Genomic DNA, 14,159 nt, shown 5'->3' with positions numbered 1-14,159 from the left:
GGTGGACACAATATCTTTATTTTTATGTGGTGCTGAGGATCAAACCCAGTGCCTTGCACATACCAGGCCAGTGCGCTACCACTTGAGCCACGTCCCCAGCCCCACCATAGGTTCTTGTGAGAAAAATGATTTGGGTAGCCAGTAGGGGGCAATGTGGAAGGGGAAATTAGCAGAACAGGAAGGAGGCTGGGAAGCGGTCTAAGAAAGAGGGGGAACCTCAGTCGTCTTTTAGGAGGGTGGTGTGTGGCAATATGAATGAAAATATAAAGTTTACACAAATTCCCAGTAAAAATTTGTGCAAGCAGCCAGGGGCAGGATAGAGTGACCCTGGGTTCAATTCCTAGCACTGAAAAACAAAACAAAACAAAACAAAACTGTATAGGCTTACTCAAATTTACTCCAAGAAATGCAAAATCCAAACAAACTAGCCAATGGACAAAACTTAAAGTTTTGTGTTATCCATGTGTAGTAAGAATGTAGAGATATAACACCAACACACAACGTTAGTGTCTAAAATTATGTAAACACAGTCTGGGGGTGTAGCAGCCACCAAGCCCTGGGCTCCATCTTCAGCTCCACCAAAAAAAAAAAAAAAAAAAAAAAAAAAAATTATGATAGTTCTTCTGATGGAAATTAGGCAATACTTTCAAAAACATATAATGCCCTAGGAATTTTGCTTTGAGTCAGCTAATAACTTAACCTGCAAGCTTGTAAATGTGCGTGCCCTGTGGCTCATAGTACCACCCCTGGGAGCCCCTGTCTGCTTGTCCACAAGGGTTGCTTGAATTAGATTATGGTGAGCAAAGTCATCCCCTGGGAAATGCTGGGCGGCCTTGAAGAAGGTAGATCTATTTGTGTTTATGTAAAAGAAAATTTAAAAAGTCAAGGTAAGGGTTAGGAATTAAGGTAGCTGGGCGCGGTGGTGCATGCCTAAAATCCCAGCAGCTCAGGCGGCTGAGGCAGGAGGATCGTGAGTTCAAAGCCAGCCTCAGCAATGGCGAGGCGCCAAGCAACTCAGTGAGACCCTGTCTCTAAATAACATACAAAATAGGGCTGGGGGTTGGCCCAGTGGGGATTGGCTTAGTGGTCGAGGGTCCCTGAGTTTGTACCAGAAAAAAAATTAAGATAACATTCAGAGGATAGAGATGATCCTTTTCTTCCTCCTAAGTGTAGGAAGAAAGCTGTAAAATGTTACAAGAACCAATTTGTGCAAATCCTCTCTCTCTTTTTTTTTTTTTTTCTTTTCTTTTGGTAGCATTGGGGATGGAACCCAGGGCTCCATACATGCAAGGCACAGACTCTATCATTGAACTCCACGCAACGCTTAGTTTCTGAAAACCTTTTCTTTGGGGGGAGTGCTGGGGATGAAACCCAGGGGTGCTTCACTGATGAGCTATACCCACCCCCATCCCTTTTTATTTTTTTTTATTTTGAGACAGGGTCTCACTAAGTTGTTTAGAGCCTTGCTAAATTGCCAAGGCTGGTCTGGAACTTGCCATCCTCTTGCCCCAGCCTCTTGAGTTGCTGGGATTACAGGCATGCACCATGACACCAGCCTGTGAAAATCTTTAATAGCACATAGACGTGAAGTTACATGCAAGTCATTTACTAGAAAGAACTATCAGAAACAGCTAGACGAGGCCAGGTGTGGTGGCACACCTGTAATCCCAGCCATTTGGGAGACTGAAGCAAGAGGATCACAAATTCAAGGCCAACCTGAGAAACTTAGTGAGGTCCTCAGCAATTTAGCAAGATCCTGTCTTTGTTTGTGGTGCTGGAGACTGAACCCAGGGCCTTGTGCCTGCGAAACAAGCATCTACCATCTGAGTTGTATCCCCAGCCCAGGACCCAGTCTTGATTGATTGATTGTTACTGGGAATTGAACCCAGAAGCACTTAACCACTGAGCCTCATCCCCAGCCCTTTCTATTTGTTTCATTTTGAGACAGGGCCTCACTAAGTTGCTGAGGTTGGCCTTGAACTTGAGATCCTCCTGTCTCAGCCTCCCAAGTCCCTGTAATTACAGGTGTGCAGCCCTGTGCCCGACTTGACCCACAGTTGTTTTTTTTTTTGCCTTTAACTTCTTTATTATGAAATATGACAAATATACAGAAAAGTGAAACTCCATAAATCATTTTAAAATAAGCCTTCCATATAACCACCACCCCAGGTCAAATATGAAATGTTTCCAACACTCAAGACTTTTCCATGCCTCTTCCCATTATAAGTCCCTACGACAACCCACCTCCACAGGTCACTGCTGCCTGTTTTATGGTATTTGTTTCCACACTTTCATGGTTTTAGCATATCAGACATCATGGATTAGTTTTGCATGCTTTTGAAAGTTATTTTTTACTTGTCATTGGTTGTTTATTTTATTTACTTATATGTGGTGCTGAGAATCAAACCCAGTGCCTCACACATGTTAGGCAAGCACTCTACTGCTGAGCCCCTAGTTTTGCATGTTTTTTGAGCTTTGTGGGCTTAAAAAATTTGTATTCTTTGTGCCTGGATTTTTTCTCTTAATAATATGATTGCAATATTTATTCATGTTCTTTACATAGCTGTGGCTCAATCATTTTATGATAAAATTCATTCAACAGTGACCCACAGTTATAAAGTCAGTGTGTGGGTGGTTGGCCTCACTGCTCAAGGGCAAGGGGATGTGGGATGGGTGGGGGGCACATGATGCAGTATGTGCCAGAAAGCAAGAGAAAAGAAGACTAGGAGCAGGGGTCCGTCTACCCCCTCAGAATCACGCTCCAATGATACAAAGACCTCGCAGGCCCCACGTCCTTAGTTTCTCCAGCCTCCCAATAGTGCCATCCTGTGGACCATGCCTCCGATAGAACTTTGGGGACACTTAAGGACATATTTTAGCAAGAGGTTCCTCATGGGGAAAAAAAGAAAGAAAAAAGATACAAATGCTGATCATCCATGTGGTTGCTGTAGAATTTAAGATATTTTCTAGTTTGTTTCCTTAGAAACTCCAAACACTGCTGGGAGAAAAGGATGTGGCAGAGAGGTAAGGTAGAATAACATGCACCTGATTTCTTTTTCTTATTGATATGGAGGATTGAGCCCAGAGGCACTTTGTCACTGCTGAGATACATTCCCAACCCTTTTCATTTTTAATTTTATTTTTCATTTATTGGATACTGGGGATCGAACTCAGGGGCACTCAACCACTGAGCCACATCTCCAGCTCTATATTGTATTTTATTTAGAGACAGGGTCTCGCTGAGTTGCTTAGAGCCTCACTTTTGCTGAGGCTGTCTTTGAACTCCCAATCCTCCTGCCTCAGCCTCCTAAGCCACTGGGATTACAGGCGTGTACCACAGCACCCAGCCCTTTTTTATTTTTTGAGACAGGGTCTCACTAAATTGCTGAGAGCTTCAAACTTCCAATCCTCCTGTTTTCAGCCTCCAGCGTTGTTGGAATTACAGGTATGCTCCATGGCACTCAGTTTACCTAATATTTTTCAAGATACAGGAAATACTAAGCTGATGATGCACAGATGTGGTCACTGGAAAACTATGGATAGAAAGGAGATAGGGCATAGAAGGGAGATCAGTACAGAGAGGAAGGGGACAAGTGGGAAGGAGAGGAGGGAAAGGGTCCTGGGGAGTTCAATGGACCAAACTGTGTTGTGTGCATGTATGAATATGTAACGATGGATCCCACTAATGGGCATAATTATAACCCACCAGTCAAGGCCAGCCTCAGTAATTCAGCAAAGGCCCGTCTCAAAATAAAAGGAGGGCTGGGGTTGTGGCTCCGTGGTAGAGCGCTTGCCTGGCATGCGTGAGGCAGGGGGTCTGATCCCCGACACCACATAAACAAACCAAATAAACAAAATTAGGGTATTGTGTCCATCTACAACTAAAAACCTATTTAAAAAAAATCAAAAAGGGCTGGATATGTGGCTTAGTGGCAGAATGCCCCTGGGTCAATCCCCAGTACTGTAAAAAGCTAAGTTTTTTTTTTAAAGCCCTAACATATGAGAGAGAGAGAGAGAGAGAGCGCACAACATCCTGATTGTGGTTGATTAGGGAAATAGACAGGGACCTGTATTTTTCATTAAAAACAACCTGCTGCTATGGAAAATAATGTGGTAATTCCTCAAATAGTAAAGTTAGACTCACCATATGGGGGCTGGGGCTGGGGTTCAGTAGCAGAGAGCTTGACTTGCACGTGTGAGGCACCGAGTTTGATCCTCAGCCTCACATAAAAATAAAGGTATTGTACCCATCCACCACTAAAAAATATTTTAGAAATAAAATAAAAAGAAAAGAATCACCATATGGTCCAACAATTCCATTCTGGTTTTTACACAAAAGGATCAAAACTGGGATCTTGGACACATTTATGTTCATGCCGCCACGATTCACATAGTAAAAAGATGGAAGCAACCCAGGTGGCCATCAGTGATGAATGGGTAACAAAAATGTGGTCCATTCATACAATGGGACATGGCTGCACTCAAAAGGGAATGATCCTAACCATAGGAAGTGAAAGAAGACAGGCACAGAGGGACAGTGCTTATGACTCCATCTCCATGAGGTACCCTGAACAGTCAGATTCCTAGAGGAAGAAGGGTGGTTGTCAGGGCCGGGGGAAGGGGAAAAGGGAGTTAATGTTTAGCCTCAACAACTAAGCAAAATCCAGTCTCAAAACTAAAAATTAAGGGCTGGGGATGTGGCTCAAGTGGTAGCTCGCTCGCCTGGCATGTGTGCGGCCCGGGTTCAATCCTCAGTACCACATACAAAAAAAGAGGTTGTGTCCACCGAAAACTAAAAAACAAATAAGTATTTAAAAAAATAAAATTAAAAACTGGGTGAAGCTCAGTGGAAGAGCATCCCTGGGTTCAACCTCCAGTATCACAAAAATAAAAAGTAAAATAAAAAGGACTGGGGTACAGGTGAGCGGTAAATACCCAGGGGTTTAATCCCCAGTACTGCAAGAGAAGCAATTTAGTGAGTCCCTGTCTCAAAACAAAACAAAACAAAAAAGGACAGGGAATGTGGCTCAATGTTACCTCTGGGTTCAATCCCTGGTACCTAAAAAAAAAAAAAAAAGGGAGGGAGGTGGTGCAGGGGTTGGGAATAGAGCTCAGTGGCAGAGAACTTGCTTAGCGCACACAAGGCCCTGGGTTTAATGCCCACCTCTGGGGAAATTTAAGTCAACTACAGTGGTGTGCACCTGTGGGACCACCTTAGGAGGATCACTGGAGCTCAGAGCTCCAGAGCAACATAGCAAGACCAAATTAAAAAAAAAAAAAAAGCCACTCTATCCAGTTGGCAATATTAGAGCAAAAGAAAAGGTGGGTTGAGGAGTCTGCACTGTTGGGGGAGGTGTTAAAGTCTTCCCAGAGGTAGTTAAGTCACCTGTGCTGAAGTAAAAATATTGACACACTTATATCCAGTGACCCAGGAATCCTTTCTAGATATTTCCCTGGAGACGAGGGAAGAGAATGTACTAGAATGTCAAGTATGGTGAAGTTTTTAGGAGCAGAGAGGGGGAAAGCACGCAATTACTGAAGGAATTTAGTAAGCTTTGCATTCCATCATATTTAGTCCTTTAGTCTTATGATCAGGACATCTGTGACTCATTGAGAGAAAAGCTAGTTGAAGTGTCCCCATGTGGGCCACTTAGAGAAGTAGAGAGATGGTGGGGCCCTTGTTACAACACCCTAGTGGCTCTCGGTTACACGTAGGCAGTGGACACTTCTTGTCTGCATTTAGAATCATTACACAGTGATCACTAAAGGTTTGTTCATCTTAGAATTCAGTAGGATTAAGTTAGCTGGGCTTCCTGAATTTTCAGCCAAACAGTTTTAAGCAAACAAGGTTTTTCTGGTTTTGTTTTTTGATACTGGGGATTTAACCCAGGGGCACTTTACCACTAAGCTACATCCTGCACCACCACCTTTGAGACAGCCTCAGCAATTTAGCGAGACCGAGTTCAAGCCTTCAATCCTCCTGCCTCGGCCTCCCAAGAACCAAGGGGCTTTTGTCTGGGGTAGGCAGATTAGGGTTTTGAGAGTGGCTCCAGGGTGATTTCTTGCTGCACTGTTCACTGCATGGGGTTTTGTGTCTTCATGGTCGCAAAGTGGCTGGGGATCAACAGGCATCAGTCTGCTCCAGACCGAAGGAGGGCCAAGGAGAAAGTCAGATCTCTTAGAAGCCTTTTATGAAAGTCACACTAGCAAGTTCCTTTTGCATCTCATTGGCCAGAAGTGAGCCACAGTCAACTCCACCCCCAGAACACTTGGAGACATGGTGTCACCTTCAGTGCTGAGGAGCCTTTTCCTGTCCAACCTGGGCCAAAAGGCAGCCAGAGCCCCGCATCAATCAGTCACTACCCCAGGTGATTTATAGGAGAGATTTATTTGAAGAAATATTACAACATATAAAAACTACATAAAGTCTTAATTTCCACTTGTACAGTGGTAATTTGATATAATGCATAATAAAAAACTTTTAAAATCCAGAATGCACAAAGAACTGCACAGTTTGATCACTAAGTCATTAGTTCAGCAAACCTCACAGAACAGCTTCATGTCAGCCAAGGCCACAAACACTGTGTACAACACATCTGAACTGACAGATTTAAACATGTTAAAAATACAACATCAGTGCATGTTGGGGATTCCTGGTGCCAGAAACAAGAGTGATGGAGGGTGAAGCTAGTCCTTAGCAGCCACCTCTTCCTTTACTTTAGCTGAAGGGAAACAAAAGGAAGAATTACCTTGGGAACAGTGTCACACTAAGCCATAGGCAAGCATAAGAATATACTTAGGGCTGAGGGTGCAGCTTCATGGTAGCACACTTGCCCAGCATGCTTGAGGCCTGGGTTCCACCCCAGCCCCATACACACACAAAAAAACCCCATCAAGTTGGGAAGAATTAACACCCCGGATGCTAATGGTGGACCCAATGAAGACCTGTCAGTTACAAAGGAAAATTTGGAGGTCATGCTCCCTAGAGTCTGCTCCACTGCTTGGGTTAGCCTAGGAGGGAGGGACCTGGCAGTATGCCTACCATGTCAGCTCCTGTTCTAAGCCCTGGATGTGAGATCACCAGTCCTCAGAGCACCCCTCTGCTGGGTGGACAGGGCTGGTGAATCTCATGAATCCTGGAGCAGAGCTGTATCTAGCTGCCCTCAGACACAGCCAGAGGGAAGGCAGGCTCAGGAGGAAAGCCATCCACCAGCCCCAACCCCGCATACCTGAGGCACTCTCTCGAGCTTTGGCCAACATACAGAGCTTGATCTCCAAGCCAATGGCTTTGGCCAGGGGAGGTGGCACAGCGTTACCCACCTGCAGGAAGAAAGAAGGGTGCTGCTTGCTTGGCAGAGCTGGACCAATGCCCTGGAACAGCCTCTACTCAGAACAAGGCATGATGTGGGGAATGGGACCCTGAGGGCTGGGGCTGGCCTCCTGCCCATGTCCCACATGGGCCCCCAAGGCCTTTCTATCACAATGGCCCTTGGCCTTCCAGTTGGCCCATCCCCCCAACACCCATGTGTCGTTAAAAAAAAAAAAAACTTTTAAAGAATTCTGGTTTTTTTTGTTTGTTTGTTTAGTACCAGGGATTGAACTTGGGGCACTCAACCATATCCCCAGTCCTACTTTGTATTTTATTTAGAGACAGGGTCTCATCGAGTTGCTTAGCACCTTGCTTTTGCTGAGGCTGGCTTTGAACTTGTGATCCTCCTGCTTCAGGCTCCCCAGCCCCAGGGATTACAGGCCTGTATCACTGAGCCCGGCCCTTTAAAGGGCTTTAGAAGACTCAAAGCTAGAGAAAGGGAAGCTGCCAAGACATGCTGTGCTCCCAGTCAAGAGCCTTTGCTTCTGGGAAGCAGATCTGGGGTAAAAGGTGGCTTTTGCTAGGATCCCAGGCCTTAATGGGAGACTTTGGTACTGGGGATTAAACCTAGGGGCGCTTTACTACTGAGCTACAGCTCTGCCCCACCCCCCCCCTTTTTTTCATTTTGAGACAGGGTCTCACTATATTGCTTAGATCCTTGAACTTGTGATCATCTCCCAAGTCACTGAGATTGCAGGTATGTCACCTCAGCTCTGCTGGATGAGTCACTACATTGATGGCAATACATCTAAAAGTCACACTACCACACCAAGAATCCGGTCCATTTGAATCCTTAGTAATGGTAAGTTTGCCACTGTGTGTTTAACCTTTTCCGTTGGGGTCTCTGAACTTTCCTTTGGGCCGAATCTCGGCCTCAGAGCTACAGATCACATGCACTTAGCGACATAGCCCAATTCGTAAGCTCTCAGTGCCAGCAACAGGGTGACTTGGTTCCATGGTCCCCCTGGGCACTGAGCGCTGAGAACATGTGGCTGACAAGCTCTGGTGCTCAGCCCGTCTTTCGAGGCTGTACAGGGCTCACTCTGGACAGAGGGACAGAGGTTCCTTTCCATCTAGGTGGGGCTGCAGCAGTGATGTGCGACCAGCCTGTTCACTGACCTGTCGGTGCCTGTCCAGGATGTTGCCAAACAGCCGGTAGGTGTCGGGGAAGCCCTGGGAGCGGGCGCACTCCCGCACACTCACCACGCGGTGTTGCTCGGGGTGAAGCACACGTCCCTGGGGGCAGACAGGCAGGGTGCACGGTGGGAAAGGGGGCAAGTCCAGGGCTGGCTCACCAATGGGGGAGGGGGTGTCCAGTCAGGGCCAGCACACCCACCTCCACCAGTACAGGGTGTGGGAGGCAGGCTAGACCGACATGCGCCCCACCCCTCCCAGTGCAAGGCCTGGCTGGATGTCCCTGCCCAGGACCCACCTGCTTGCCCATAGGCTCGGGGTTGGTGACGGTTGTGCTGAAGAAGCCATCCCACTCAAGCCGTCCATACAGGCCAGCCCAGTGGTTGTGCCTGTTTCCGGTGTGGGGCAGGCACCAGGGGATGAGGGTGTTAAACTGTCTGGCGGAGGGGTCACAGGCTTTGCCTGCTGGAAGAGAAGACTGCAATAAGGACGCAGCGGCCGGAGGGGCAGGAGGGAGGCCCAAGGGGGTGCAGAGAAGCTTTGGGTACACGGCTAGCCCCCACTGTGCATAGCACTCACCCACTGAGCAGCTGGCAGTCCCACTTGGTGGGCAGAGCCACTCTTTAAAAAAATTTATCTATTTATTTATTTATATGTGGTGGCCGGATCGAACCCAGTGCCTCACGCATGCTAGGCCAGCGCTCTGCCACCAAGCCCCAGCCCCAGAGCCACTTTGACTTAACACTCCTGGAAACTAATTTTTTGGGGATTCCGACTTGGCGAGGGCCTCCAGCTTAAGGAGGCAATGCCCAAGTATGGGCTTCTGGGGAAGCCTAGCAGCAGTCCCCTCCCCAGCCCCTACTGCAGGGGAGCCATGATCTTTGGGTCCTAACCTTCCACACAGGAGCAGACTCCACGGAGGGCGCCGGAGCTGCTGCGGCCATTCTTTTTGTCGTGGTAGGTGTAGCGCAGTTTCTTGGCCAGGGTGCCGTCAGTGAGTTGCACCTCAATGTTGGGCAGATCGCGCCAGTCTGAGCCCGGGGCCAGGGGGATGTGACGCATACGGGCGGCCACCAATGCGCTCATGTCCTGAAAGTGCATAAGGAGCCCTGGCTGTCACCTGGCGTAAGGGGAACCTGAGTATACACTGTGGCTGGGCATCGCTCTGGGCACTGGGAACACCAGTGTGACTCGGAATCTTAGGGGCTCAGGTCATGGGGAGGGGCCAAAAAGTTAACCTAACCCCAGCTCAGGGATGACCACATGACACTAGGGCCTTAAGAGATGCGGAATAGTGTTTGGGGAGGGCTAGGGAAAGAGTAAGTGAAGGGATAGAGGCAAGCATGACATTGAGTGGATGATACAAGCTTTGATTAGGGGCCAAGAGTGGAGAGGCAGTGGCTATGCATTGGCTGCGAGGACCCCAAGAGGAGGAGAGGGCCTAGGAATAGTCTGCGCTGCCTGGCCAGAGCTCAGCCCACAAGCTGGCTCCTGGAAAGTGACTGTCCGGGATGCGGGGGAGCCAGGCTGTGGCCGATGAGGCACCATCCTGAAAAGCCACTACCTTACAGATGTGGTCCCTAAGGATGGGCTGGTAGTGCGAGCCCCGAAGCTGCCTCTGGAACCAGGACTGAGGCTCCCCGTTATAGGAGATCTCCTGCGCCGAGGCCCCGTTCCGGATCTCAGGGAGGTCCGACATCGTGTCCCGCACTGTGATGGTTCGGAACGGACCTGAGCTCAACCTGCAGCAGAGCAGAGTCGATACTGTTGGGATCACACACTGCTGTCCCCTCGTCATAGCTGCCACCCCTGGTTATTAGCACTGCCCTCTCCAGAGCAGACTGCCCAGCTCAGGTCATTGCTGTCTGGCGCAAGTGCAGCCTTCTTTAGCAGGTTGAAGCAGAGAACAGCTGTGGTGTGGCCTCTGCAAGGGGCTTTGCTTGTGACCGAAGCTAGGCATGTGGCTATCTGCTACACAAGGGGTCAAACCCAAGACTGGAGGTGGCACAGAGCAACCTCATGGCAGGCTGTCCATATACTACCATCTGCTCCTTGGCTCAGGCCTCTAGACAGACCCAGCAGCCAACCTCTCCAGGTGAAGCCCATAAGCTCATGACAGCCGCCAGCTCTGAGTGGCACAGGGGTGAGAGGCCCCTACCTGGTGATGTTGCTGACAAACTTCTTATCATCCACCACGACACTCAGCTGGCAGGCACGGGGTGCAAAGACGTGCAGGGGCTCTGGGAACAGGGGGAGTTTCTCTCCAGGGGCCGCAGCCAGGATGATGGCCCGCCTCCGGGTCTGGGCCACACCATACTGACCAGCCTGTGAGTAGGGTCAGACATGCATGTGGTCAGTGGGGCATCTGACCATGTGGACTCAGGACTGGGGCCCACAGCACCTAACTTTCAGAGGACATAGGACAAACTCGCCTATAAGATTCCTAATTGACCCTGTGGGTTCCTTTCTAGTAAGAGGCCACTGGAGAGGATGAGAAGAAGCTGGTGACTTCAGCCAACTCTGTGGAAAACTGCACGGAACCTCAAAAATAGGTGAGCGCTTTGCCACTTACCTGATGGTGATGGTCACAGGGACAGACTGCTGACCAGGCTTCACTGGTCCCCCTGGTGCTCACTTACTCAGGGGACTGGGGCCCAGTGTCCTCCCACTTTGATAGCTGCTTCATGTTAAGTTACACTCTGAGCAGAGGTCCATGGAACAGAGGATTTTCAGCTAAGCCCTGGCCCCTGACTATTCCTATCCCTGCTGACAGGCCATTGGGAGCTTCCTGGAGTGTGCTTCCTGGAGGTTCTGCACACACACACACACACACACACACACACACACACACACACACGTATAGAAGGAAAAGCACATGCTAAGGGGAACTCAGCTGGTTCAGGGCTCTACTGTTCTCACATCTCCCTGAAGAAAGGGTGAAGCAGCGTATTCCGGCACTCTATGCTGGCTCGCGCCCTCCCTAGGCACTGAGGGGATGCAGCTCTCAAGAGGATACCAAAAGGTGGCCTTGCTAGGGGCTGGCCATTTTTATATCCAAGTCCTGAGAATGCCATCCAGGGGAGTGCAGGCACAGGTGTCCACCTCCCTAACCCTAGCCATCACTGCAGGGGACTATGCTGCCATCTGTGGCTTGGACAGTGAGCCTATGTACCCTCTTTTCAGACAGCAACAGTAACCGAGGGACCACTGCCCAGCCGGCTTGTGTCCAGGAGCCCACCTGCAGCACGCCAAAGGTACACTGGTAGCCCATGCAGACGAGGCAGCGGAGGGTGAGCTTCAGCACCATAGAGCGTTTGAAGGAGACGAAGTTCCTGACGTTCTCCAAAAGGAAGAACCGGGGCCGGTAGTAGTCACAGTAGCTGTGGGGGGCAGGAGAGACCACGGGAGTCACCCATACAGGGACTGGGGAGAGCGCCATCCTACCCGAAGCTGCTTGGGAGTCTTACTGAAGCTGTGCCTCTTAATGTGCTGGCTCCAGCACTGCCTAGGGATTTCCTGGGTGCACAGCCTAGCGTGGGGCACATCTGGCACTCCCGTCCAGGTAATGTCTTTGTCCTCAGGGAGTAGGTGACAAAGACTTCCATCTCACTTACCTGAGGAAGGAGACCACTAAGGAGTTTTTGAACTTTGAGTAGGTACGAGAGTTGAAGCGGTTCATGCCGCTAAAGCCTTGGCAGGGGGGCCCGCCACACAGCATCTCCACGTCGCCCTTCTGGGGCAGCCTCTGGCCACGGCTGTTGGTCTTCTCCCCGGCCATAACCAGCTTGAGCAGGACATTGCAGTCCTCCGTGAACACCGTGGAGCGGGGGTTGTTCAGCCGGAATGCCTGCGCCGCGGGATCCCACATTTCAATGGCCCACAGAGTCTCGGAGACGCCTGGTGCACACAAGGACAAAAGGCATGCTCTGAAGCCTCCCATAAGAGGCCAGAGCCAGGATGGTGACCAGGGCCAGCAGGGCTTCAGGCTAAAGCTGCTGGATCCAGTCTGACTAGTTCAGAGAAAAAAACAGCCAGAATCCTTACCTGCTTGGTGGAACCCTTCCGACAACCCCCCACAGCCAGAAAACACGTCCAGGGTCCGCAGCTTGGGCAGTTTTATTGCTGTCTCTGGTTCACTCGGCTCAGAGGCCTGAGACTTCGTCTTGCCTTTCCCTAGGGGGAACATGCCACAAATTAAAGCCAACTGACAGAGTCCTACCAGGCTCAACACTTCATCAAAGAGCCTCATTTTGAGTCGTTAACAGCACAGTGTGAGGGAAAGGCAGTGGTTCCGAGTCCGTAAGCGAAACCTACAGTTGGTGCAGCTTAGGGGCAGAGTGCGTGCCCAGCATGCATGAGGCATTGGGGTTTCATTTTTAGTACTGAAGAGAGAAATAAACCCTGCAGATAATGACATACCTTTCCCCTTCCCTTTTCCTTTATTCCCCGGGCTACGGGCATGATTTGGAGGATCTTCAAAGCTTTTGGTCTTTGCATTATAGGCCTGAAAAGGAGAGAACCACAACAGTCAGAAGGAAATGACTTAATCCCTTCCCTGATAGGATACGTAAGTCAGTCTGGCAAAGAGTCACTTAATGTCTCCCCTAAACAGACCCACAGCTAATTAGCCACCAGTATGAGCAGTCTGATTTTTATTTTAGAAACTTTAAAATATATACTTTATCTGGCCAGTGTTAAAACTTTGGCTGTGAACATTTGGACTATTCACTCTGAACAGGGAACTGTTACACAAAGGGTCCACCTTCCAATTAGGCCAACAATGCAGGAACCTGGGGAAATGCTGACGTGTGCTGTTTTAAGATAACCCAACATGGAAAAGCCAAGCTTCAATGATGTAAAAGCAAGTAGCTTTATCAGGCTCCTGGATCCTTCCATGACCACAACTGTCTGTAAGGTAATGTGGGTCTGGCCTGGGCACAGGCACCTGGCTGAAGGGACCAGGTGAGGGACAGCACTGTCTCCTGGGAAAGAGGCACCTTTTTCCAACCCACAAAGGCACTGGTCGGGCTACTGAAGGCCACCTAGCAGGCTTGGCTCATAGACCAGTGTTACAGATAGTGCTGTGGAGAATAAAGCTTTGCAAGTAACACCCAAAAACTCCTGATGAATAGGACTCATGGCACCCAACTACCTGGTTTCTTTCAAAAGTCAAAACCCTACTGCCAGTACTTTTTACGTATAACCTCACAATCAACTGCCTTCCTGAACACATTGCTTTCTCCTAAGTCTGACTCTGATGCCCCTCCAGCGAGCCTGGCCACCACCTCCAAGAAGTAGAAGCGGTCAGGGCCGCCTTCTGAGTACTCCTGTAGGCACTCCGGCAGGTCCTCCCCGTACTCCACGGTGCAGCGGCCCTGCACAGCCTGGAAGTCCACTACGGCCTCCTCGTCACTCCAGTAGAGCAGGTTGATGTCCGCATGGTAGCTCGCCGAGGTGGACTTGTGGGTGTTCTCGGGCCTGTGAGCAGAAGGTGCTTTGTGAGGGATTCTTTTGCTGCAAACTTACAATGAATCAGATGAAAATTCCTCATCTTAAACACCTGAGACCAGAAATGTTTTGGATTTTTTTTTTTAAAGTTTTGAAATAGTTTCCATATGTAATGGAATCTTGGGACTGGTACCTAAGACTAAAATTC

At 49.3% G+C, this 14,159-nt stretch overlaps 1 protein-coding gene across 7 annotated transcripts in view; it reads right to left on the bottom strand.

Annotated features, from left to right (window-relative positions):
* Positions 1–6,390: 6,390 nt before the first annotated feature.
* The window catches only part of Dnmt1 (DNA methyltransferase 1), a 46,637-nt gene continuing 38,868 nt past the window's right edge, over positions 6,391–14,159 (bottom strand). For 4 of the 7 annotated variants that reach the window (XM_077795780.1, XM_077795783.1, XM_077795782.1 and 1 more), the window contains exons 29-40: positions 13,789–13,981; positions 12,923–13,007; positions 12,548–12,676; positions 12,118–12,400; positions 11,742–11,883; positions 10,662–10,828; positions 10,068–10,245; positions 9,397–9,592; positions 8,802–8,968; positions 8,489–8,605; positions 7,230–7,320; positions 6,391–6,722 (exon numbers count right to left, since the gene is read on the bottom strand). In XM_077795780.1, the coding sequence (XP_077651906.1) occupies positions 6,688–6,722; positions 7,230–7,320; positions 8,489–8,605; positions 8,802–8,968; positions 9,397–9,592; positions 10,068–10,245; positions 10,662–10,828; positions 11,742–11,883; positions 12,118–12,400; positions 12,548–12,676; positions 12,923–13,007; positions 13,789–13,981 (1,783 nt within the window). In that variant the 3' untranslated portion in view covers positions 6,391–6,687. The remainder of the gene's footprint in view (positions 6,723–7,229; positions 7,321–8,488; positions 8,606–8,801; positions 8,969–9,396; positions 9,593–10,067; positions 10,246–10,661; positions 10,829–11,741; positions 11,884–12,117; positions 12,401–12,547; positions 12,677–12,922; positions 13,008–13,788; positions 13,982–14,159) is intronic. The other 3 variants (XM_077795781.1, XM_077795784.1, XM_077795786.1) reach the window with 1 other exon arrangement.

The sequence above is a fragment of the Urocitellus parryii genome, chromosome 3 (genome assembly GCF_045843805.1).
Source record: "Urocitellus parryii isolate mUroPar1 chromosome 3, mUroPar1.hap1, whole genome shotgun sequence".
Classification (NCBI taxonomy): domain Eukaryota; kingdom Metazoa; phylum Chordata; class Mammalia; order Rodentia; family Sciuridae; genus Urocitellus; species Urocitellus parryii.
This window is presented reverse-complemented; position numbering and strand designations above follow the sequence as displayed.